Genomic DNA, 24,491 nt, shown 5'->3' with positions numbered 1-24,491 from the left:
TCCACATAAGCCTAAGATCATCTTTGCGTGTCGAACTCAAAAAAAAAAAAAAAAAAAATGTCGTGTTCAAATCTCCAAGCCAAGCCTGGTTAAAATCGGTATTTGATCGGTTTTCTATTTATTGATAATTGAGAGAGTCTATCGAAGGAATGTCGACCAACCAGATACAAATCAATGTCACGTTTTCTTTGCCATTTTGTGCAACTTTGGTCCCTACGGTTTTTCTTCTTCGCCTGCTTTCCAATTTGCATACATGGACACCAAAAAAAAAAAAAGGAAAAAAGAATTATTGCACATGGGATTTTTGTCTTTTTCATTATGTTCGATAAGTAAGTACATAAAATAATATTCCAAAATTTCGCTATTATTTTTTAAAAATGTTATGTATTTTATCATGCGTATACGTTCCTCTACAAATCCACCATTCGGAGTATTTTATATTTAGTCCTTGTTGATACATCAATTGGGCCTCAGTAATCAACCGGCCCATTTCAAGGAATAACGGCCCAGCAGGCCGAAGCCCGGCCTAGTCGGGATGTGAGTTCGGCTGCGTAGAAAAGGGGCATTCTCGGGAATTCGCCTTGCGTACCCTACTATACGGACGGGTATAAATAAGGAATAGAAAGTCTCGGGAAAAAGGGGACGTTTTTCGGGACCTGGAGAGAGGATAGCACAAGTCAGCTCGCCCAGATCATCCAGTTCGCCCAGAAGAGCCAGCTCATCGATAGAAGACAGCTCGTCGAGAGAAGTCGCCTCGTCAAGATCATCCAGCTCGCCCAGAAGAGTCAGCTCATCGATACAAGTCGGCTCGTCGAGAGAAGTCCGCTCATCGAAGATCATCCAGCTCGCCCAGAAGAGCCAGCTCACCAGAACCACCAGCTCGAAACAGCATCGCCTCGTAGCGCCCTCAACTATGCTCTCAGTTCGCAACAAGCCTTTCAGCCCGTCGATTGTCCGGCTTCAAGTTCAGCTCGTGGATTAGAGATTGATTCTTCACCTTCCCCAGAGACTCACCCGTACTTGTTTAATTCGTGCATTAACAGTCCTCTACTACATGCAATATTAGAATGAGTTTGAACAAAGTTATTCATCTACCATACCCATTTATTCATCTGCACTGTATCCTTAGTTATTTATTCCAATAAACGCTGAATTTTATCCAACCCAAAAATAAATAAATAGAAATTTGTGTTCGATGTGTGTGGTCCGCTGATATTGGTCGTCACTCGAATTATTAATGCATGATATGGATTTGTATGACTGTCAAATTTTTGGAAACTTCACTGTCAGGTACGTGTGTACTATATATGACCACAAAAGTGCATTTTATCATATATATTAGTAAACTAACTGTAGGTAATTTTTTTATTTTAAAAAGTGTAAGCAATAATGAAAATTGAAAAAATGAGAGTATTATGCTGCAAAAAAACATTATAGTAACTGGAGTATCTCTGTATCTGCAATCAACAAAGGCTTAATTACGAGATTAGGCTGGTCGTATGTCTCCGTTGTTATATCATAGGGATATGGCGTACGTCAACATGTATTCAATCCGTAATAAAAACACATATATAACAAGTATCAATTGACGGCAAACAAAATATAGTATATAACAAACATATATATCAATAATTGAGTCAAATACATCTATCAGTAAATGTTAATGACAACGACAAAAATCATTATCATGAAAATCTGTTATTTGTATAATTAATGAATGTTTGACAAAAAAAAGTATAATTAATGAATAATATCAAATGATAATATGCTTAAATCGTACATTCACTAAAATATCTTCTACTGTATTTATAGAGTTAGAATTATGACATCTTCCTATATAAAGCAAGTAAATTTGTAAACTTATCTAAAAGTTCAATGATTAAACGTAAAGAAATTACATTTAAAATGATGGGTCCATTTTAACGTAGCAATCCTCATGATCTGTACGGAATCCAATTTGTTCAATGTCTATTTGTGGGCCGTTTTGCTAAGCAAGCCACCACATCTCTCAGACACTTGACAGCTCATCATCTCCCCCTTGTCAATCCCGGTTCGGTTTCTGATTTAGTTCGATCTTCGATTTTAGTTATTAAACCGGAATCTCCCCTAACAAATAAACCGAATCCTACTAAGAGACGTACGTATCACACACAAATCTTGCGGCTTTGCCTCTCTATACAAATCACTCTTCTCTCTCCCAATCACTCCCTGCAAATTTTCTTCTCTCCCTCTCCCATGGTGGTTCCTCTATTTCAATCATGCCCTCTCACCCCAACTTCATCTTCAGGTTTTTATACCACACAATTCCCATTTTTTTTCATATCTATATTCGTTCATTAATGGTGCTTTCACGCTAAAACACTCCCGAATTCTGAATATGTATTTTGTGTCTTTTGCTGTTTACCCAGAGGTTACAAGCTTTACCTGAGATTGATTATTTTTCCCCGAGAAACACTTTTCCCGGAAAATTCACTCGTTTTTTGAACTGTTCTATAGCTAACAAGTCACCATGCAATTCCTTATAATCTCGCTTGAGTATGCGAAATCGTTCATCTAGCAACGAAATCGATTTTCATAATTGTGTACTATATAACGAATGTGAGATGATTCTGAATGATTTTTGGCGATAGATTGCTAATTCCTGATTACAATTTGAATATTTCAGGTGGATTGGACTGTTTTCCGATAAGTTCCGTCGACAAACGACTGGGATCGATGAAAACAGTAACCTCCAAATCAACGGTGGAGATTCGAGCAGCAGCGGCAGCGATGAGACGCCGGTGCTAAGCTCCGTCGAGTGTTACGCTTGCACACAAGTAGGCGTCCCAGCTTTCCATTCAACTAGCTGCGATCAAGCTCACGCGCCGGAGTGGCGTGCCTCCGCCGGCTCTTCTCTAGTTCCGATCCAGGAAGGATCTGTCCCTAACCCAGCCCGAACCAGATTCCGACGTCTCAAAGGTCCGTTTGGTGAAGTTCTCGATCCTAGGAGCAAGCGCGTGCAGAGATGGAACCGCGCGTTGCTTTTAGCTCGTGGGATGGCTTTAGCGGTGGATCCGCTCTTCTTCTACGCGCTTTCCATCGGCCGAACTACCGGACCGGCGTGTCTTTACATGGATGGTGCGTTCGCCGCGGTGGTCACGGTGCTCCGCACGTGTCTCGATGCTGTTCATCTTTGGCACGTGTGGCTTCAATTCAGACTGGCCTACGTCTCGAGAGAGTCGCTTGTCGTTGGTTGTGGGAAGCTCGTTTGGGATCCACGCGCCATCGCGTCTCACTACGCACGCTCTCTCACTGGCTTCTGGTTTGATGTTATCGTCATCCTCCCTGTCCCTCAGGTGAATTTTCAGAACAACCTTCCAACTATTCCAATATTATGAAATTAACCCTAAACTTTTTATTACTATCAATAAAGCCCATATTTACATTTGAAAGTGTTACCTGTTGATGAATCATGATTTGAGATGCAGATAAGATGTGAACTTTGTGTTTTTGCTTGTTTGCAGGCAGTGTTTTGGTTAGTTGTGCCGAAACTGATAAGAGAAGAGAAGGTTAAGCTGATAATGACGATTCTGCTGCTAATATTCTTGTTCCAGTTCCTCCCCAAGATTTATCACTGCATCTGTTTGATGAGAAGGATGCAGAAGGTCACTGGTTACATTTTTGGAACTATTTGGTGGGGTTTTGCTCTTAATCTCATCGCATATTTCATCGCTTCTCATGTAAGTCCTCTCAAGCTAGATATTGTATTTCTGCCTGAATATAATGTCCTGCAACAATAGGTTATATTCAGGTCCTAAAACAAATGCAATATAACAAATCCCATGTGTATATATATAGTACTACTAAGGTCTGTCCTAAGATATGAAATTAAAGTTTGTTGTTTATGGAAATTCTGGTGGTTTCAGGTTGCTGGGGGATGTTGGTATGTTCTCGCAATACAGCGTGTTGCTTCTTGCATAAGACAACAATGTATGAGAACCGGGAACTGCAATCTGAGTCTGGCTTGCAAAGAAGAGGTCTGTTACCAATTTGTGTCACCGACAAGCACAGTTGGATATCCATGCTTATCTGGAAACCTTACCAGTGTGGTCAATAAGCCTATGTGCTTAGACTCTAACGGACCATTCCGATATGGTATCTACCGTTGGGCACTTCCAGTCATCTCCAGCAACTCTCTTGCGGTTAAGATCCTTTACCCCATCTTCTGGGGCCTAATGACTCTCAGGTAATTGCTTTGTTTCTGAGCTTAAGGTTTACATCTTGGATATAAAAAAATTCTCTGATTGACATACTGAATCTGTTTTGGGGGTCGCGTTTTACAGCACATTTGCGAATGATCTTGAGCCCACAAGCAACTGGCTCGAGGTTATTTTCAGTATAGTTATGGTTCTAAGTGGCTTGTTACTTTTCACGCTGTTGATAGGAAACATTCAGGTAAACTATGCAAGAATATGTCTTTTCTATGATATTGTGTTTTCATGGAATGTAAGATTTTAAAAAGCTTTTTACTTTACAATATTTTGAAGGTGTTTTTGCATGCGGTAATGGCGAAAAAAAGGAAAATGCAGATACGGTGTAGGGATATGGAATGGTGGATGAAACGTAGGCAGTTACCTTCCCGGTTAAGACAGAGGGTTAGGCGATTTGAGCGGCAGAGATGGAATGCCTTGGGTGGTGAAGACGAGCTAGAACTTATACATGATTTGCCTCCGGGTCTTCGAAGAGATATCAAACGATATCTTTGCTTTGATCTCATTAACAAGGTACTAGGAAGCAGACTTTATACAATCTTGTTAAGACTTGTGAAAGCAGTAAGTGTTAAGTCTCTGACATGTTTGATCTTTCTCAGGTGCCATTGTTCAGGGGCATGGACGACTTGATCCTCGACAACATTTGCGATCGGGCTAAGCCTCGAGTCTTCTCTAAAGACGAAAAGGTACTCATCCCATCATTTCTAAAAATTTATATTTCCAATATTTTGCTTCGGTTTCGGTTTAAGAGTTTACTTGAAGAGTAAAATCTGAGGTTCTTCGATTTTGTTGATTGTCACAGATCATCCGTGAAGGAGATCCTGTACAGAGAATGATATTCATCATGCGTGGACGAGTCAAACGTATACAGAGCCTAAGCAAAGGCGTCCTAGCCACTAGTACACTAGAACCAGGCGGTTACTTGGGCGACGAGCTACTCTCATGGTGCCTACGTCGCCCGTTTCTGGACCGTCTTCCCCCTTCCTCAGCAACATTTGTCTGCCTAGAAAACATCGAGGCATTCTCCCTCGGATCCGAAGATCTTAGGTACATTACCGATCATTTCCGTTATAAATTCGCGAACGAGCGGCTTAAGCGGACCGCAAGATACTATTCCTCAAACTGGAGGACGTGGGCAGCGGTAAATATTCAGATGGCGTGGCGCCGGCGTAGGAAAAGAACCCGTGGTGAAAACATCGGCGGTTCGATGAGTCCTGTGTCGGAGAATAGCATTGAAGGTAACAGTGAACGCCGGTTACTTCAGTATGCAGCTATGTTCATGTCCATTCGACCGCATGATCATCTCGAATAATAATAAAAAGTTCCAATTTTATATCGGTCCAAATAATTGTGTGTTCATTGTTCCTCCTCAATTGTTTACCTTTACTTCTTTAAAAAATCTTTCTTGGAATGATACTTCAACCTCTTACGGTTAAGTTCAAAGTAGATTTTTTGAGCAACAAAATCTTGGAGGAGTTTATCTTGGTAATTTTTTATTTTTTATTTTTTATTAGCAGTAAAAGTAATTGTCTTAATAAGTATAAACGACGTCGTTAGTAAGTACGACGTTTGCATATATCCTATATAGACTTTTTGTCCAAGCTCAGGACTTGCTAAAGCTCGTTCAGAGACTCCAAAAGAGTTCATAAACAAAAACCTACTCCCAGAAAGTTCTTCCAAATCTCTCGCCATGGTTTCTCTCTTCTTTCGTGAATTTTAGTTTTTCTAAATTTAATTATACTTTAAATTGCTAAGTCCAAACTCTTTCGCTTTTGATTCATCGGTAATACAAGTTTAAGAAAAAAAATTCTTATATTTATCTCTCAAATCGAGTTTCGAGTGTTTGATTTGATTCGTAAAATCAATGGCGACGAGCAAACCTCAAAGATCGCCGGCTGAAATTGAGGATATAATCCTCCGGAAGATATTTTATGTAACCCTAACGGAATCAACTGATTCCGATCCTCGTATTGTTTACTTGGAGATGACGGCCGCTGAGATTCTCAGCGAAGGTAAAGAGCTTTTGCTTTCTCGTGATTTGATGGAGAGAGTTCTCATAGATCGTCTCTCCGGCGACTTTTCCGACGCCGAACCGCCTTTCCCGTATTTAATCGGTTGCCACCGTCGTGCTTACGACGAATCGAAGAAAATCCAGTCGATGAAGGATAAGAATCTGAGATCGGAGATGGAGATTGTCACTAAACAAGCGAAGAAGCTTGCTGTTTCTTACTGTAGGATTCACTTGGGGAATCCTGACATGTTTGGGAACTCGGATAAACCTAGTGGTGGATTGGATAATAGGTTGAAGAAGAGGAATGTCTCTCCGGTTCTTCCGTTGATCTTTGCTGAGGTTGGTTCTGGTTCGTTGGATATGTTTGGAGCTAGTAGCAGTGGGGTTCAAGCTCCTCCTGGGTTTTTGGATGAGTTTTTCAAAGACTCGGATTTTGATAGCTTGGACTCGATTCTAAAGGAGCTGTATGAGGATTTGAGGTCTACGGTTATAAATGTATCAGTGCTTGGAGATTTCCAGCCACCACTGAGGGCACTCAAGTATCTTGTTAGCTTACCAGTAGGAGCTAAATCTCTGGTTAGTCATGAGTGGTGGGTTCCACGGGGTGCCTATATGAACGGCCGAGCAATGGAGTTGACTAGCATTCTTGGGCCTTTCTTCCATATTAGTGCGCTGCCAGATAATACACTATTCAAGAGTCAACCTGATGTTGGGTGAGTTCCAACTTATTTATGGGTTTCTATTACTGAGAATCATGTAGTCTTTGGGGCTCTTTTCTTATTGAGAAAGTTTGGATAGTAAGAATTATTGATTAGCTTTTACTCATAGTAGAGAGACTTGATCAAAAAAGGAAAAAAGCAGATATATTTGGCTTATATATGATGCCACTGTTAGGTTGTATACATATTTTAAGCATGATTATATAAATTTAGCATAGTTAGATGATCAGTAGAGGCGAAACCAACAGAAATATTAGTAAGCACTATGTTAAGTTAGAATATTGTGGATGAAATCCATTATTTTGAGCATTTTTTCTGGTCTGTACTGAAGAATCTTGATTGTCCATTTAGTATTTGACAAGGCTTAATTGTGCGAACATAAGAGTTTTCCTGATCCACCTCAGAGGATATACTTTACCTGTTATGAAAATGCTGATATATGTCTATTGTTTTTGTGAATATCAGGCAGCAGTGTTTCTCTGAAGCATCGGAACGTCGTCCCGCAGATTTATTATCATCCTTCTCCACGATTAAAAATTTCATGAACATTTTGTACAGCGGGCTGCATGATGTATTGATGATTTTACTTAAAAGTACTGATACCCGTGAGCGTGTTCTACAGTTTCTTGCAGAGGTGATCAATGCAAATGCGTCTAGAGCCCATATACAGGTAATCATCCGTTTATAAGATGCATATATACTTCGGATCTTTATTCATGAATTGCTATTGTCTCCTCTCGGTTTTATCAAGTTGGTATTTGTCTTTTTTGCTCAAATCAGCATTCTGTAATATGTTTATCTTGTATGACAGGTTGATCCAGTCTCTTGTGCTAGCTCAGGCATGTTTGTTAACCTTAGTGCAGTAATGCTCCGGCTCTGTGAACCATTTTTAGACCCACATTTAACGAAAAGGGATAAGATTGATCCAAAATACGCATTCTGTGGCCATCGCTTAAAATTAAGGTATGGTCCTCAAGATGATTCTACTTGTATTTCCTCACTGATTTTAATAGTTTCATGATGAGCAATATTATTTATGATCCACACCAGCGACTTGACCGCTCTCCATGCATCATCCGAAGAAGTTACTGAGTGGATTGGCAAAGATGCTATGGCAAACGCAAATGATGCTGGGCGAGAAAATGGGAACGAAAGTCGCTTGTTACAATCCAAAGAAGCCACAAGTTCTAGTAGTAATGCTTCTGGGCAAAATGCAAAGTCAGCAACTAAATACACTTTCATTTGTGAATGCTTCTTTATGACTGCTAGGGTCCTCAATTTGGGTCTCCTAAAAGCACTCTCTGACTTTAAACATCTTGCTCAGGTAATCATCATCACAGTTTTCCCGTCCTGGAAATATTGAAGATTTTTTGGAAAAAAAAACGACTTGTGATAAATTATCTTGCAGAAAGCTCTTATTTGATTTGGTTCCTTACATATTGTCTTATTAAGGCGTTTGTTAGTTAAAACGAGAAGGGACTATAGCAAAAACTTGAACTTAGTCACATGTTTACATTGTGAAAGTGTCATTGATTCCTGAATTTGCAGAAGATTGTTATTGTATGGTTCTTCACTTTTTCTTTTCCGCATGACGTAGGACATCTCGAGAGGTGAAGATAATCTTGCAACGCTAAAAGCCATGAGAGATCAAGCACCTTCTCCACAGTTGGAACTTGATATATCCCGAATGGAAAAAGAACTAGAGCTGTCTTCGCAGGAAAAGCTTTGCCATGAGGCCCAAATATTGAGGGTTTGTAATCATATTCTCTGCTCTGATAACATCTTCGGCTTTTCCTCTGGACCGGTAACATGATAGTAATAGCTGCCTTATCTCTATACTGTATTGAAGGATGGAGATTTTATTCAGCGAGCTCTGTCTTTCTATCGCCTAATGGTTGTTTGGTTAGTTGGACTAGTCGGTGGCTTTAAGATGCCTCTACCGTCAACTTGCCCTATGGAATTCTCCTGTATGCCTGAGCATTTTGTTGAAGATGCAATGGAGTTGCTGATATTCGCTTCAAGAATTCCCAAAGCTTTGGACGGGGTGCCGCTGGTATGCTTAGTTTGCTCTCATCAGTCTGTAGAAATTCTCTTTTTGTATTTGCACTGATGATGGTTGTTCTCTTTTCTTAAGGACGACTTTATGAACTTCATAATTATGTTCATGGCAAGTCCTGAATATGTTAGAAACCCGTATCTCAGAGCAAAGATGGTTGAAGTTCTGAACTGCTGGATGCCTCGTTCAAGGTGTTTTTCTTCCCATGAAAGAAAGCTGTACATTTGTCAATTTGTGTTGCTAATGCAACAAGTTCTGCAGTAACGTGGTCCACCATTCTAATTTTTTTTTTTTCCTGCAGTAGTTCTTCTTCTGCTACATCTACTCTCTTTGAGGGACATCAGTTATCGCTCGAGTATCTTGTCAGGAATTTACTGAAACTATATGTTGACATTGAGTTCACGGGTTCACACACTCAGGTGATTGCAAGAGATTTTGTTTAGTGGCTATAATATTCCTGGAGTAATGAACTTCTCTCTATTGCATTGTACTTGAGAATATGTTAGCTCTGGAAGCCAGAATAGCCATTTGTTCTTGCTTTTATTGGAACTGAAATCTAGTTATCCAAATGCAGTTCTATGACAAGTTCAATATTCGCCACAACATTGCCGAGCTTTTAGAGTATCTCTGGCAGGTGCCTAGTCACCGAAATGCATGGAGACGGGTAAATTCTTAGTGAGCTTGCCATGACTTTGAACTTCAACTATCATGTTCCAATGTTTTTCCAAATTTGATGTGTTACAGATTGCAAAAGACGAAGAGAAGGGCGTGTACTTGAACTTCTTAAACTTCTTAGTCAATGATAGCATCTATCTTCTGGATGAAAGTCTAAACAAAATTCTCGAGATTAAACAAATCGAGGCAGACATGTCAAATACTGCAGAGTGGGAGCAGAGACCAACTCAAGAGAGACAGGAGAGAACAAGACTCTTCCATTCGCAGGAGAATGTTAGTTGGATTATCACTTCTTATATCTTGTTTCGTACTCGAATCCCGATCCCATAAAGAACTTTGATTTTCTTTGCAGATTGTTAGAATCGACATGAAGCTGGCAAATGAAGATGTGACTATGCTTGCATTTACATCCGAGGAGATCACTGCCCCTTTCCTACTCCCTGAGATGGTACCTGACCATATTCCTGAAATGATAACCTGCCCTATGATTACCCAACTGATGAGTTTCTTTGTTTGTTTGCACTTATTTAGGTTGAGAGGGTTGCCAACATGCTTAACTACTTCTTGCTACAACTCGTGGGTCCACAGCGTAAATCTTTAAGCCTGAAAGATCCTGAGAAATATGAATTCCGTCCAAAACAGTTACTTAAACAGGTTAGTAGTGATTACAATTACTCAATTCTCCTGATCAAAGTATGTGAGAAAAAACTGACTGATATGATTGTGAACTTTGAAGATCGTTCGCATATATGTTAATCTCGCAAGAGGAGACACAGTAAACATATTCCCTGGTGCCATCTCCAGTGATGGCCGATCATATAATGAACAGGTCAGATCCTTCTTTCTAAACCAAATCCTCTTTCATAATAATAGATGCGTCTCTACTGAACTAAACAAGTGCCCGTTTTTGCAGCTATTCAATGCAGGAGCAGATGTGCTTAGGAGAATAGGTGAAGAGGGAAGAATCATTCAAGAGTTTATGGAGTTAGGCACAAAAGCCAAAGCTGCTGCTTCTGAAGCTCTGGATGCTGAAGCTGCACTTGGGGAAATACCAGACGAGTTCCTTGACCCAATTCAGGTCTTTATCTGTTGAAAGAAACACTAATTTAAACCTAAATCTTGTCTTATTACCATGCACTAATGTCTGTTCTTGTTTTTTTCTTTTCCTTTTCTTTTTTGGCAGTACACGCTAATGAGAGATCCAGTAATACTTCCAAGCTCAAGAATCACAGTTGATCGTCCCATCATTCAACGTCATCTTCTCAGCGACAATGTAAGCTTATCTAACACAATGATGATCACTGATCAGTCACATCTCTCTTTCTCTGAAGATTTTGGCTTTGTATATGATCCTCTTACTTTTGCTGCAGCATGATCCATTTAACCGAGCACATTTGACATCGGATATGTTGATACCGGACATCGAGTTGAAGGCGAAAATCGATGAGTTTGTGAAGTCGCATCAGTCTAAGAAACGGACAAGTGGAGAAGATAGCAGCAACAAGGAAAGGATACAGACTACAAACAGTGATATGTTAATTGATTAATTATGTGTTCCAAAAGTAACAAAATAATAACAATTATTCAGGACTTTTTTTTTTTACTTTTGCTAGGCTTTCTTTTCTATTAGGATTTATCTATCTATTTTAGGGCTTGCTTTCCACTTATTTGATGCCACGGGAAAAAAACTTATAAATATCATGTCTAGAACTGTTTCTATCATAAGTTCGATGTGTTCACGAGTTTCTATGCATTTCGACGTTTGTTCATGGATTACTAGTTGGCATAAGAGTTATGAGTGACCAATTCTTGAAAGGCGAAATTTCTAACTTAATCTTTGATGGCGTGAGGTCGATGCAGAAGAATGGTGAAATCAACACCACTCACTCGATTGAAAAGGCAATACGTTCGACAGAAGGATGTCTTTTATAGAATTTAAGAGTTGTACATGAAGCAAGCGTCGTACCAAAAAAAGAGTTCGAAAGAGTTTTTATAGGCGTCATTCGAAGCCTATAACACGCAAAACAGCGAGAGAATAAGACAACGGTTTCAAAATTAGGAGGAGGTAGAGTGTTGTTGTTTACGTTTAGCGAACTCGTAAGCAATGCAAATTGAGCTTCTACTGTGACGAAGTGAGAACTCAGCCATCAATATCTCTTTCTCTGCTTCCGACAGATCTCCATGGCTTCCCTGTTTCAAACCCATAAAATGTAATTAAAGCATAAACTGAACTGGAAACTAACGTAAATGATTGTCTAGCTGTGTCAATAGGTTTACCAGACGAGTGGTTCTATCAGAGACTGCGTGGTGCATCAGAATCCCTGCAGCCACTGAGACATTAAACGAATCAACCATTCCATTCATCGGAATACTGCAACGCAGATCTGATAACTCCAACGCTTCGTCACTTATTCCCCTGCATATTCCCCAATCAATCCATTAAGAAATTATGAACCCTCAAATTTGGACTAAGAGATGATATTCATTACCTGCCCTCGTTTCCAACAACTATTGCTGTTGGGCATGACCAGTCCATATCGTAAATGGAAACCTATAAGATATTACCACCAAGAGAATGTCATTCATTTTGCCTCATAAATAATGGTGATGACAAATATATACAAACAAATCTTTAGAGGTTTACCGTGTCCATTCCCAAATGAGTTGTAGCTATTCTGTAACCGCGAGACTTCAAAACTTTGAAACATTCTTTAGGTGTGTCCCAAAACTCAATGTCCAGCCATTTCTCAGCTCCCATACTCACATGGCGATTTCCGTTATACCTACACATATATAATATACATTAACACACACATAGCACGGTAAATGAATTCACACAATGCAATCAAACCTTTTTTACATTTCAGTCAACAACTAATGGATCAATCTTTTCAGATATTACCTATGACTCTTGTATCACTGCATAGTTCAAAAAACCGTAACAATTCTCCATTCTATCTCGTATGAACTAAGAAAAAGGAAAGCCAACTTATGATCAATCTTGGACTCAGAAGGAAAATGTAATAGTAGTGACTCACAATCAGCGTAGATTCAATGTTTTACGGAAATTTAAGAGTCCTCACTTATCCCCATCCTGTGATCCAAGAAACATAACTACCAACTCATGATCTATCTTGGTAGCTTATGATGCAATCAAAAGTTCTACAGACTTCAATCACCAGCTTATGATCTCAGGTCACCGCACATTGTCTAAATTCAAAATGCAAGAATCCCTAGTTTCACCTCAAATCCTATGAATCAACAAAGAAACAGAAAATGCCAACCTCAAAGGGGCACCTTTTGGAGCTGTCACAGGAAACAACATGTACAGATTGAATCCCCAACGCATCAGCTGAGCGGAAAGCAGCAGAGATGTTTCCAAAATCAGAGAGACCTTCAACCACAAGACACACCGAGTAGCTTCGATTCTCCACCACACGCCTGAACCTATCTGTCCTCTCTTCCATCATATGAGGACTCACCGCCTCCAACACCTCACGGCTACTAAGATGCACCTCACCACACCTGAACCTATCCTCGTAAGGAAACCAAGATCCTCTACAATCACCCTCACCATTGCTTAAGCTACACCTCCGCTCCATCTTCATCAAGCTTGAGGCCTCACCACGATTGGTTGTTAACAATCCTTTCACAGTATCCTTGGGAGACTCTTCCGTTAAGCTCTCCGGTGAAAGAGCCACAGCTCCATGAAATGTGCGTCGAGCTGTTACAATACCTGTTAGGCGCGAAATCTCATCAACATCAAAATCAAACGAATCCAGATAACGAAATTCAAAATAAAAGCTTGAAACTTCAGACGAAAGAGTGAGAGAGAGTACATGATGAATTTGGATGAAGGACAGAGAGAGGAGAAAAGGCGCGAACGGAGATGAAGGTGATAGAGAAATTAGGGTTTGGAAGAGGAACAAATGGAAAGGAAGAGATTGAGGCACGGATAAGGGATTTGCACGAGTTCATGTGTTGCTGCTGCTGCTAGCTACTGTTTTGTTTATTGCACAGTCTCGGAGCTTGAGATTAAGGATTCGCTGGATTCACCTTCAAGAAATCGAAAATGGATACTCCACAGAGCAGAGACACAGTCCAAGGCTCTGGTTTCGATTTCCCGACCACAGACAGAGCTTGTCTCTTGTCGTCGTCTCGAACCCAAGAACAAAAAGTCGAAATAATTTCGGTTTAGTATGGTTCGATCTAAATTACAAAACAAAAAATGATGTGATGGTTTCGGTTTAATATGGTTCGATTTGGTTTAATAGTTTGCTTCTACTGGAGAGAAACTTATCGAAAATATTCTTGCAGAGGAAGAAACTTAGTTACACGACTTGCCAAACTAAAATCTGAAAATATTCTTGCAAGGATTAGTATATCTAGCTAGCAGAAAGGAACAACAAGAATCTGCAAAATACAAGTTCGATTCATGTGAAAAAGTGCCTTACAAAACAGAACAACTTGGGTCTTCAAATCCTTCATCTCCTCATATGTCGTGCTTTGCGACGAACAGCCTCGAGAATCCTACAATAGTCGAAGAAGAGTGACGAGTGCTCTCCTCCAAGACCGACCCGATGATGGCGATTGCCTCCGGCAAGATTGTTACACGGACTTCCTCCTATGACTAAGTCGAATCCTCCGTACTCGTCCATAAGCCGCTCAATCGTATTGTCGTCTAGCTTTTGAACATCTTTAAACTCTCTCAGGATACCCTTTTGATTCGTCTGCTCCCAAAAGCTTCTCAATATGTTTCTGTTCGCATCTGAAATCTCCACAGACACAACAACATTCATCTTAATTTGGAGTCGATGGAGTGCAACTTCTCCACCACCAATGCCCGTGAAGAGTGACAGGACGTTGATTCCATTTGGGAACAGAGGCTTAAGCACAGACAAGTGATAAGCAACTGTATCAACCTTGCATATAAAAACACAACTGAGTTTAGAACCCCAAACACCTTTCAAACCAAAAGCTGAACTGATATAAGTAACATACCTGAAACGAGTTCCCTAAAGACTTGTAGCGATCAGTTGTGCTGATACCTCCTCCTCGAGTATGATCTCTCGGGAAGCCTAAAAGCTTTTCCATCTCATCTGCGTCCAGCGGGGCAAGCTTGTTTTTACCTACCCAAACCAAATTCCACTTTTTGCATTCATACATAACCCATTTTTGAACATCTAGAGGTGTCTCTCCATCATATCTCTCAAGAGCTTCGCGTATTTTTTCTGTGAGTCTAGAACTGGCAATACAAGTCAACAGACAATTCAACTTCGTTCTCCCATCCCAACTAGGCCACCATCGCTTGGTCAATGGAAAGGCTTCTTGGATGGTATTGTGTTGTGGAGGTTGAATCTGAAACCTATTCTGGATTGGCAGATTATGGATATACCCCCTCTTTCTTGCAGCGGCACAAAAATGCTTTGAATCCACGAATTCAGGAACGATGTCGTACAAGTGGCTGGAGATCTTGGCCCAAACACCTTTTGGTGTCATAGCAACGTTCTCATAGTAAAAGAAGGGCGGGCCACGAGCAATATCCGGAATTGGGACTGGTCTGTGCATCATAAGTCCGGGATGATTAGGGACACCAAACCCAATCATCTCTTTTGGTAGAGAGATGAGCTGGTCCGTGTTCGGCTTTCTTGGTGTCTCAGTGTATGTTCGCCTTTTTTTGTTGTTATTCATAAGCTGCACCAGTCAAAAAGTCAAGGTTCAGTGCGTTTTTGGTAAGTTCTTCTATTTAGCCACACACAGTAACAAAACACAAATGAAGTCTACCAAGAACAAGAGCAGCATACTGAAGTAAAAACATGTTAAGTGACATGATAGATACAATAGTCTGACAGAAAGGCTGAATCCCAATCAACACAGGCAAAAAACATTTAAAGAGGCTTGAGGAAGAATTGTATAAATGCAAAGATGATTAGAAACAGAACAGTATTAGTAACATCAGTAAGTTAGTGAAACACCGAGTAGAACTACGACAAGAAATCAAAGTGCCATCTTAAACCAAAGCATCTCTAGTCCAATCAAAAACAGAAACGGTCAATAATAGGTAAGACCAATGAAATCCAGAGACATGTATATCATCCATCATCAATCAGACTGACCAAGGTAAAAAGATGGCAAAGATCACAAATTCACAATCCAAAGAGCTTTTCTAATTTGAAAACTATAGTTAATAGCTACAAGCCTACAACAATCCAAATAATGCATCTGGCACAGAACAATGGAATGGATTACGAAATCAAAAATTGAAGTTCTGAATAAAGTTAACAACATACAGGTTACAGGAAAACCCTAGAGGTCTGGATAGACTAAATCCTTCAAACATATGAGCAAAAAACTAATTCTCATCGATTGATCACAGCCCTACTTAATCCAAGTATATGACGAAGTTAATCAATAACACAATTTTAAAGTAGACAACCGGAGCCGTCTCATCAAACTGACAAGAATTGCAGAAGGATAATTCAATAATAAATTTGATGGGTGTCTTAGGTTCTACAAGAGACTTAGAGTTATTACCTCTTTCTTGTCAGGTTCTGCATAAATCTCATCGAACTGCCGTGCCATCTGAGCTGCACAAATGAAGTCTACCACCTCTTCCATACTTGCATCTTCTCCTGAAACGTTTGAGAAGAAACATGAATACTTTGCAAGGACGCTAGCTAATTGGATCTATGCGAGAGGAATGCATGTAAACTTCTTGCAGATTTAAACAGAAAGATAAGAGATATATTATCTTCATGTAAACGTTTTACCACATCTCTCTATAGCTATAGCAGCATCTTCCCTCAAATAGCCCATTTTGATCAACGCTTGCAAGATTCTATCTTCATTGGAGGAGTTGTTTAGTTCATCCTGTCATTTCCAAAACAGATAAGAATACAACGTACACAACCTACTTCTTAAAATGTAAGACATGGCAATGCATTGGAAGTAAGAGAATCTGCAGGAATGTTAGCATAGCAAAGGTCTGAAACTTGGAAAAAACAATTTATATACCTCTTCATCATCTGATGACAAGGAATAGAGATTATCATCATCATCATCATTAATGTTGATGTTCATGTCCTCTGATTCACGTAATTTGTCAACCTCCTAGAAAAACAGTAACAACATTCTATTAAACGACATCTTATATTCTTATGCAATATGCAATTTAATTTTAGGGTTTACTTACCGCATAAGTTAGAAGTGCATTCGTGATCTCTCCCACATCTTCATCTCCTGTACATTATCAAGGAAAGATCATAAAACCTCATTAAAGTTTCCAAGTCCTAGAAAAAAAGAACAAAGAGAATTACCGTGTTCTTGCATAGCTTTTATCACATGTTCCTCAGGAAACCCCATAGCAATAAAATGATTGATAACTTTCGATTTCGAAGAACTAGCTTCAGTGCTTGCCTATACAAAGAAACAGAGAATGGAGTGTCAAGAGATTTTAACCACAAGCGAAAAAATAGAAAACCATAAGTAACATGACAGATTGAGCAAATAGGAAACTCACCGAATAGTTAAAGAGAGTTTCAAGAATCATCATAGGTTCCATATTTGCTCCTGCAAATTATTAACAGAATTTGATTGATTGACAGAATTCGGAAATGCATATCTCAAAGAACACTATCATAGATAAACTCACCAGCGGTTTCTTCAATTGCTCTAGCAATCATTTGAGTTGAAAATCCCATCTCGACAAAGCTAGCCACCGTCTCATCGGAGATTCTATTTTGAATAGAGTTTGGCGAGGTTGCAGATATATGTACAGGAGATGGAGAAAATTGGAAATTGTCAATCGCAAGTTCATCATCATCTGTATTCCAATTCACATCATCACTATCACCATGTTCCACCTAACGAAACATTGCACACACAAAGAAAAATCAAACTCTTATCATATTCATTTCCAGAACTTCTTGTATCTGAGAGATAAGAAAGATATGTGACATTACCATTTCTGCAGTAAAGTTTATGTATCTAACACTCTCTTCAAACAACAAACCTGCCAATATAATCAATGTGTCAACTTTAGATGAATGCAATTTCAATTTCGAGAAAGAGATTAGCTGCTTTCTAAAACAAAATCCAATCTAATACCTAGAGAATGTTTCAGCTTTCAAAGTTAAGATCATTTCCTCAGTGCAAGCTAATAACTTGAGAAAGTTTCAGCTTTTTGGGTCGTAAGTCTTAACCAACAACAACGAATGCTAAGAACAAAAACGATGTAAAGCCATGAAAAATGTGCAAAACCATTAAAAGTTTCAAACTTTAATGCGAGTTCACTCATCAGGTCCAAGAAACCAAAAATTCACAAGAGAATGAAGGAGAAAATGCATAAAAATGTAACAGAGGAAAGCAAAAAAAGTTACTCACAAGCAAGAAAACAGCACAGAGAGAGAGAGAGTTGGGCTGCTTCTGTGGGTTGTGCTAAGGCTATATTTCAGCTGAGCAGGCAAATGTGACTGAAAATAAACAAGTTCCGATCAATAAAAACCCTAAAACGAAGAAAAAGGAACACAGACTGAGAAATTTGAGCAGCAAACATGAGAGTGACGAGAGACGATACAGAGAGGCTCTCTGTTCATGAATCTATAGAAAGTTAACGCCTTTTTGAGAGATAAGAGAAAAAAAAACTCTGACGAAGAAGAAGAACCTTACCGCAAAATTGAAACGAGAGGAGTCGATCACATTCACAGTCACATAGATGGTATGTTTTTTAAGTTTTAACTTCTCCGAGAAGAAGAAGAGCAAAAGGTTTCTTGTTTCTCAAAACTTAAAAAAAACAAGAAAAAACCCAATTTTTGTTTTACAATTGAAGCTCATATTTTTGTTATTACTCTAATTAACCCAATTTCATATACATTATACAAATTTTATTTCGTCTTGTTTAAAAACATAATAATTTACTCTTCCATCTACACTAAAATGAAAGAGATCGTTTCGTTTGTGGTTAATTTCACAATTAATTTTGTAAGAGAAATATGGATTATTTAGAAGTTTGTGGTCATAACTGTGAATAATTCAACACTAAAAGGGTTCTTCATATAATTACGAGAAACTTTGGGTGAGGAACAACTTTTAAAAAAACAATGGGAAGGATATATGATCGGTCAAATTTACATATGTACCCTGCGCAAGTCAAAGGCCGTTACATATATTATTTCTTTTGTCAAGTTGATATAATAAACATATGAACACCAAACTTTCAGTATCATTTTCTTAATAGCACTTCAAATCCAAAGATTTAATCACCTATTAGTCTCTTTGGCAAGGGAAATAGCTTGTCACAGACTCATAACAAAATTCAGAAATTATAAAATGTGTATATCAATTGTCATAATAATTTATTTTAATAAAAAGTTTACAATAAATTATATTTATTATATTGATAGTAGATGCCAACTGTAAAAAAGTTGGCATCCATTGTTTTTTTTTCTTTTTCTTTTTGGAACTGATGAAAATAAACCATAAATATAACATGGAAAAATTACATCAATTCCACCAATTCAATGACATCCTCTTTAAACTCTGCTTTCAAGTAACATTTTTCTTACGTAAAAAGAACAATCGTATACATCAAAATGGACGTATACATCAAAATGGAGTCTCCAAAAGCTCTCAACTAGTAACACGCATTGAAAAGCTCATAAGAAACAGGATCACGTCCCTTGATTATGCTAGAAAACCAAGATTACATCATCTACAACAACTTTGATTCTTTAAAAGTATCTCGAGTCCAATAATAAAATTCCAAATAGTATATGCTAATAAAATTTAATTTATCTATTGCTTTTGAATAATATATCATCGTAAAAATAGAAATATTAATAATTATATAGAAGCAAGCTTAGGTGTTACCATTTAAATTGTAATATTGATTTTTTTTATTAAAAACAAAATCTGCTTTTGAAAATCAATATCGTTCAAGTAATTGACTCATTGATATATAGTTCACCTAATTGAGCTGTTAAGTTTTGCAATCATAGCCTTAAATATGAGACATTGAGAAAATTGACTTCAAAAAAATACTAGAACGAATTGATCCATGACACTTCATCGAAACCAACCTTGACGTGATACTAATCCTAGCTCCACTCAAATGGATATGAATTGTAAAAGATGGACTTGAGGATGATCAGTTGGAATTTTGAAGTGAGTTTGCAGCTTGTAAACCTACTTTAAATGGGAGATCTTATTCTCTTCGACATGTTTGTCCACCATTTCTCAAATGCAAAAAAGGTTTCCATTATTCGACAATGAATTGCGTAATCAAAATATGTATCATTCTTTTCCATGTACATTATATTGAGAATTAACAAACCTTAGATTATATAACTTATGACATTGTACAACCCATGTAATTGGGTTATTATCATTGAGCAACTCACTTTTTATGATATCAATATAGAGTCATTTTGATATGGAACACGAATCGATCCCGCGCGTGACCCAACGCGCCCCCAATCTCTCTCAACCAAGGCGATTTTCATCTTTGAAACCCTAGTTTCTTATCGATTCCGCCTCTCCGGCCACCGGCGCTCCTCGCTGTGGTCGTGAGAGGGCCCATGTGTTTCTCCGTTCGCCGGTTTGGCCCTTTCCAATCGGCGATTTGACGAGTTTGACGATCGAGTTGTGTGGTGAGGTCTTCGGTGGTGCTTCCTGCGGTTGATAAGGCGTCGACTTGTCTTGGTCCTATCGGTGAGGACGGTGATTGTCACCTTCCCGGCGGTCTCGCTCTTCCTCTAGATTGCTCGTGGACAGCATCTGAGCTTTTGTGAGGCTCCCTACGGTGGTTCTCGGTGGTTTACTCTACGCGTTGTTTTCGACGACGTTTCTGCTTGTCTCGTTTCAAGTGGTGGTTAGGTCCTGTTCTGGCAAGTGGTTTGAGCAGTATGGTCTCCCAGATCTAGTCTCTCTTTCCTTTGGCGTGCGGCGGATCTCCAATGGTTGTGGCTCGGTGGGGCGTATTATGCTCTGTCCGACATTGGAAAGCTTTGCTCTCCTCTCTTCTGTGCCTGCTTCATGTCTTCACTCGGTTAGTTTTTTCTCCCTCCGCTTTGAAAGAGTCGTTGGTTTCCCTGGATAAACGCGTGCTCCTGTAGGTGTTGTTCTCTGTCGCTTGTTGTTGTGTTAGCGGCGACTGTCTGTGCTTAGGTTTCAACCTCTGGTTGTGTCGTTCTCTAGCTCTTGTCTTCACTGGGGGTCTTGTTCAGTTCATTGTGTGTCTGTTGGTGTGGCTTGTTGTTCGAGCCGGCTTCTCTGACTTTTGCGAGTCCCCTTTTGACCACTTTATTCAGCTCATCTCCCAAGCCAAAGGTGGGGACGAGACAATGAAGAATGAGTATTGTCCGAGACTTGTTTTGCTTCTGCAATTGTTTCTTGTTAGTTTCGTCTAGGATGGAGTTTTAAGGCTTCGCTTGATCAAAGGTTTGGACTGCCTCAGATCGCTTGCGCCTTTAGTAACTCCTCGCATCTCCAAGACATGTCGCACTTGTTTTCTGCTTTGGCATCCAAGTTTATTGCTTCCTTGTTGCATTAATGTCTGCGCTTCTGCTCACTGCTTCGGATTAGTGTTAGCTGCGTGTTAAGCTTCGAAAAAGGTTAGGTAGTCTTGGTGTTTGATCTTGCGACTGGTGATGCTAGTATGGCATTTTGAGAATATGATGTTGCTATGCACGTGCTACTGACTTCAGGAGGAACTTGGTATAGTGGTAAGCATTGCCTGCCTCATTTTGCTCGTGTAGTTCCGCAGTTGATCTCTCGGCTCGGGCTGTCGTTGAAAGGACGACCTACTCGCTTATCATCAAGCTCTTCGCTGCCTTGTTCTCTCTTTCACTCTTGTTTCTCTTCCCAGCTACACTTTAGGGATTCTTTAGATCTTGTTTCAATTCTTTCTTCTTCCAAAGGCATTTGTTTGTTTACGGATTGAATCGAAGTTTTGATCAAGAATGTGTATGCTTCCATGTTTTTTAAACTTTTTTGGCATGGGACCATAAATTTGGTTATGTTTTCTTGTGTAACCTTAATTTTCATTGTGAAATGAATATTTACATTCTTAGCAAAAAAAAAAAAAAAAATATAGAGTCATTTGATTTTTCTTCTTCTATCCCTTAATGCATATAAATAAAGTTACAATGAGCTATTATATTTGCCTAATCCATCTCGACAAAGCTCTAAGAAGTTGAATCCTACTACTAGCTTTTGTATTTACTCCACTGACAACAATAACACGATAGCTATTTGCTATTGATCATCATCATTTCATATTTCAAAGCCTTTCTGATTCTTCTCTAACCGAAATAACCGGGTACTGGTTTCCTCGGGTTAGCTTGGATAACCAAAAGGATCATATTCATATACGTAACATATGGGCTCATAGACCTTTAGGCTCATAGACCTTTAGTAACAAAAAATTTAAAGCCCACTTCAAAATCCAGTTCAAAATTGTTATAAGAATAATCCAATTTTCCGTGAAGAAAATTAAACCCATAAATGTGACTCGGAAAATCAAGGAACCAATGAGAGGCAGAGAACAAAAGTGTGGAACGTTCATTGAAAACCATATATATCCATCATCACATGCAAAAAGCGTATAATCTGTTGATAATTTTCAAATAAAAATATTAAGTGTATAACAAAGTTTTTTTGAAAAAGAATAAAATAATGTTATTAGACATAGAGAGAGAGCGTGATGTTCTGGATATGTCTGGATTTCTTTAAACTAAAGCATTGCTTTTTTGTCAGCTCAACCTTGACTGTATTTTTCCATAATCTGAGAATTATTATGTTTGAAAATAAATTATTTAATTTAAGCTAAGCTATACAAATTCATACATAGCTCTGTTAATAGGAAAAATATATATAAGTGTTAATTTTCAAATACGTTTTGCACCAAAAGTCTTTCCACCGTGGAAAAAGAAAACGCGGTTAAACATAATTTTTGAGTTTTGTTATATTTTTAGAAAGTTATTGATTAATATATTCAGTACTCTCACTAAACAGAGGTTGAAAAAGGAAATAAAAAAATGGGCTATTAATATTTTCACAAACATAAATAAACCCACTAGTCCATCTCTCTAAATCACAAATTGCGCAACTTACAACATCTATAGAGAGAGAGAGAGAGAGTTTAGTTAGAGAGAAAAAAATGGCGAGATTCACGGTGCTGATTACGGCGGTTGTGCTAGCTTTTCTAATGGCGGCGCCGATGCCAGGAGTGACGGCCAAGAAGTATACAGTCGGCGAGAACAAGTTTTGGAACCCCAACATTAACTACACCATCTGGGCTCAGGGCAAGCATTTCTACCTCGGAGACTGGCTCTGTATGTTCTCTCTTTATCTCTTCTTTCTCGGATCTGTTTATATTAGATCTGATTTCAAACGGGCTTCGTTTTGAATCTGGTAATCGTTTCAAAGTTTTCATCTTTTTCATACCAAAGCTCTTCTCTTTCCTAGTTTCTTCTACAATGCTCCTTCAAAATCTTTAAAGGTCATAAATTAAACAGACAGGTTTTTAAAATTGTTTCCTAATTAGTCCAGATCTGGTTAGAACACACTCTTAAGGTTGTCTTGAATGAGACTCTGAGAACATTCCTCTGTCTCTTGTTCTGTCTGCTAATATACAGTGTCCCACTGAGTTAAAAGCTGAAATCTTGAATTAGACATTTCCATTATAGCTCAATCTCTTACTCGTTTCAGCTGAAAGATCTTGTTTCAAATCAAAAATGTGTCAAATCTTTGGACTAATGTTTTTATGGTCTCTTCTTTTTGTCAGATTTCGTGTTCGACAGAAACCAGCACAATATTCTTGAAGTGAACAAGACTGACTATGAAGGATGTATCGCCGACCACCCAATACGCAACTGGACACGTGGAGCTGGGAGAGACATTGTCACTCTCAACCAGACCAAGCATTACTACCTTCTCGACGGAAAGGGTGGATGTTACGGTGGCATGAAGCTATCTGTTAAAGTAGAGAAGCTTCCTCCTCCACCAAAATCTGCACCTGTCAAGAACATTGGATCGGTTTCAATGGTCACAGGTCTCGCTCAATTCATGATTCCGGTATCTCTATTCGCTTTCCCTGCAATGTGGGATGTGATCTCAAGGATGTGGTAGTAGTCACCAGTCTTCAAAGTTCTTTAGTTGAATCGAAACCGACCTCAAAAATTCTTTTCAGGGAAACCTTTTTAATTTAGTTGAGTTTCTCTTTTCTCTTTGTAATGTTGGATTGTTGGTTTTCCTTTAATCTTTTGCCTTTGAATTGATTGTTAAAGAAAGATTGTATTTGATTTATTTGAGAAATTAAATTACTGAAATTTTCTTAAGATGCAAAAAAATCTCAAAATTCTTGCTTTGTTGGAAGTGAATGAGCTGTGGATCAGTTGTTGAACATAGGAGAGTCATTGTATTCGGATTATCTGTGGATTAATTTCTCTTTGACGTATTTTGGCATATCTGTTCCATGTGATTTTATCTGTGATTGTTCGTATTGTAGCAACCACCACATGTCCTTTTCATAAAGCTGTCAAATCTTCTTACCAAATTGGATTAAATTATGTTTGAAAAATACTTAGATACGTGTATGTATTTATGTTTGAATTTTGCTTGGGAGGGTTTTTAAGAATACGCGTAAATTTAATATGGACCCCTAAACGAATCTAAAATGATGATGTTGATTGATCGGTGGGGACGTGGAGAATTGTAGATTGATGAAATGAAGACTCTGGACAAACCTATTTTACTTTTATTGTTTTGGTATTTATTTGTCT

General features: G+C 38.7%; 7 protein-coding genes and 1 long non-coding RNA gene across 10 annotated transcripts; 5 read left to right on the top strand and 3 right to left on the bottom strand.

The window, feature by feature from the left end:
- Positions 1-57: 57 nt before the first annotated feature.
- AT5G15420 (uncharacterized protein) lies at positions 58-1,196 on the top strand (the record flags this gene model as incomplete). The annotated part of the gene is made up of 2 exons (NM_121546.2): positions 58-88; positions 623-1,196. The coding sequence occupies 2 exons, from the start codon at positions 58-60 to the stop codon at positions 1,069-1,071; spliced, it is 480 nt and encodes a 159-aa protein (NP_197046.1). The 3' UTR covers positions 1,072-1,196.
- Positions 1,197-2,139: 943 nt separating this feature from the next.
- On the top strand, positions 2,140-5,796 carry DND1 (Cyclic nucleotide-regulated ion channel family protein). Of its 2 annotated transcripts, NM_203054.2 has the most exons (9): positions 2,140-2,287; positions 2,409-2,535; positions 2,666-3,335; positions 3,504-3,719; positions 3,906-4,225; positions 4,323-4,434; positions 4,527-4,763; positions 4,850-4,936; positions 5,053-5,708. In NM_203054.2, exons 2-9 carry the CDS (start codon positions 2,510-2,512, stop codon positions 5,560-5,562), a joined length of 2,178 nt encoding a protein of 725 aa, NP_974783.2. In that variant the 5' UTR covers positions 2,140-2,287; positions 2,409-2,509; the 3' UTR covers positions 5,563-5,708. The 2 variants fall into 2 exon arrangements, with proteins under 2 accessions (NP_974783.2, NP_197045.1); NM_121545.5 differs by lacking the exon at positions 2,409-2,535 and having other exon boundaries at positions 5,053-5,796.
- AT5G15400 (U-box domain-containing protein) lies at positions 5,769-11,533 on the top strand. The gene is made up of 16 exons (NM_121544.4): positions 5,769-6,974; positions 7,446-7,650; positions 7,792-7,943; positions 8,031-8,304; positions 8,578-8,730; positions 8,830-9,033; positions 9,115-9,227; positions 9,338-9,455; positions 9,611-9,700; positions 9,781-9,984; positions 10,064-10,159; positions 10,243-10,365; positions 10,448-10,540; positions 10,625-10,789; positions 10,895-10,984; positions 11,082-11,533. The coding sequence occupies exons 1-16, from the start codon at positions 6,115-6,117 to the stop codon at positions 11,256-11,258; spliced, it is 3,117 nt and encodes a 1,038-aa protein (NP_568313.2). The 5' UTR covers positions 5,769-6,114; the 3' UTR covers positions 11,259-11,533.
- Positions 11,533-13,884, bottom strand: AT5G15390 (tRNA/rRNA methyltransferase (SpoU) family protein). 2 transcript variants are annotated; one of them, NM_121543.5, is made up of 6 exons: positions 13,551-13,884; positions 13,009-13,447; positions 12,356-12,494; positions 12,201-12,262; positions 11,989-12,127; positions 11,533-11,901 (listed from the first exon to the last, which is right to left on the bottom strand). In NM_121543.5, the coding sequence occupies exons 1-6, from the start codon at positions 13,687-13,689 to the stop codon at positions 11,767-11,769; spliced, it is 1,053 nt and encodes a 350-aa protein (NP_197043.1). In that variant the 5' UTR covers positions 13,690-13,884; the 3' UTR covers positions 11,533-11,766. The 2 variants fall into 2 exon arrangements, with proteins under 2 accessions (NP_197043.1, NP_001331160.1); NM_001343399.1 differs by having other exon boundaries at positions 11,594-11,901; positions 11,989-12,262; positions 13,551-13,877.
- Positions 13,885-14,097: 213 nt separating this feature from the next.
- DRM1 (domains rearranged methylase 1) lies at positions 14,098-17,675 on the bottom strand (the record flags this gene model as incomplete). Its single annotated transcript, NM_121542.3, has 10 exons — positions 14,098-14,633; positions 14,713-15,405; positions 16,246-16,343; positions 16,482-16,581; positions 16,726-16,821; positions 16,904-16,950; positions 17,028-17,127; positions 17,231-17,280; positions 17,363-17,573; positions 17,634-17,675. The coding sequence occupies 10 exons, from the start codon at positions 17,673-17,675 to the stop codon at positions 14,196-14,198; spliced, it is 1,875 nt and encodes a 624-aa protein (NP_197042.2). The 3' UTR covers positions 14,098-14,195.
- Positions 17,676-17,980: 305 nt separating this feature from the next.
- AT5G02405 lies at positions 17,981-18,410 on the bottom strand. The gene is made up of 2 exons (NR_142598.1): positions 18,263-18,410; positions 17,981-18,161 (listed from the first exon to the last, which is right to left on the bottom strand). It is a non-coding gene; the product is annotated as an other RNA (long non-coding RNA).
- A 1,429-nt stretch (positions 18,411-19,839) lies between these two features.
- Positions 19,840-21,585, top strand: AT5G15360 (uncharacterized protein; the record flags this gene model as incomplete). Its single annotated transcript, NM_121540.1, has 7 exons — positions 19,840-19,887; positions 20,225-20,305; positions 20,394-20,494; positions 20,625-20,755; positions 20,875-21,036; positions 21,117-21,234; positions 21,465-21,585. The coding sequence occupies 7 exons, from the start codon at positions 19,840-19,842 to the stop codon at positions 21,583-21,585; spliced, it is 762 nt and encodes a 253-aa protein (NP_197040.1).
- Positions 21,586-22,644: 1,059 nt separating this feature from the next.
- Positions 22,645-24,103, top strand: ENODL17 (early nodulin-like protein 17). Its single transcript, NM_121539.4, has 2 exons — positions 22,645-23,042; positions 23,495-24,103. Exons 1-2 carry the CDS (start codon positions 22,868-22,870, stop codon positions 23,836-23,838), a joined length of 519 nt encoding a protein of 172 aa, NP_197039.1. The 5' UTR covers positions 22,645-22,867; the 3' UTR covers positions 23,839-24,103.
- The last annotated feature ends 388 nt before the right edge of the window (positions 24,104-24,491 follow it).

The sequence above is a fragment of the Arabidopsis thaliana genome, chromosome 5 (genome assembly GCF_000001735.4).
Source record: "Arabidopsis thaliana chromosome 5, partial sequence".
Taxonomy (NCBI): domain Eukaryota; kingdom Viridiplantae; phylum Streptophyta; class Magnoliopsida; order Brassicales; family Brassicaceae; genus Arabidopsis; species Arabidopsis thaliana.
This window is presented reverse-complemented; position numbering and strand designations above follow the sequence as displayed.

Excerpts from the sequence above, each read along its gene's own strand:
- DND1 (NM_121545.5), top strand. The coding sequence starts at position 2,259 with ATGCCCTCTCACCCCAACTTCATCTTCAG. Across the intron at positions 4,764-4,849 it reads GCTTTGATCTCATTAACAAG|GTGCCATTGTTCAGGGGCAT; the intron begins GTACTAGGAAGC and ends GATCTTTCTCAG. Across the intron at positions 4,937-5,052 it reads TCTTCTCTAAAGACGAAAAG|ATCATCCGTGAAGGAGATCC; the intron begins GTACTCATCCCA and ends TGATTGTCACAG.
- AT5G15390 (NM_121543.5), bottom strand. The coding sequence starts at position 13,689 with ATGAACTCGTGCAAATCCCTTATCCGTGCCTCAATCTCTTCCTTTCCA. Across the intron at positions 13,448-13,550 it reads CCTTCATCCAAATTCATCAT|GTATTGTAACAGCTCGACGC; the intron begins GTACTCTCTCTC and ends CGCGCCTAACAG. Across the intron at positions 12,495-13,008 it reads TCCTGTGACAGCTCCAAAAG|GTATAACGGAAATCGCCATG; the intron begins GTGCCCCTTTGA and ends ATATATGTGTAG.
- ENODL17 (NM_121539.4), top strand. The coding sequence starts at position 22,868 with ATGGCGAGATTCACGGTGCTGATTACGGCGGTTGTGCTAGCTTTTCTA. Across the intron at positions 23,043-23,494 it reads CTACCTCGGAGACTGGCTCT|ATTTCGTGTTCGACAGAAAC; the intron begins GTATGTTCTCTC and ends TCTTTTTGTCAG.
- AT5G15400 (NM_121544.4), top strand. The coding sequence starts at position 6,115 with ATGGCGACGAGCAAACCTCAAAGATCGCCGGCTGAAATTGAGGATATA. Across the intron at positions 9,701-9,780 it reads ACCGAAATGCATGGAGACGG|ATTGCAAAAGACGAAGAGAA; the intron begins GTAAATTCTTAG and ends GATGTGTTACAG. Across the intron at positions 10,790-10,894 it reads AGTTCCTTGACCCAATTCAG|TACACGCTAATGAGAGATCC; the intron begins GTCTTTATCTGT and ends CTTTTTTGGCAG.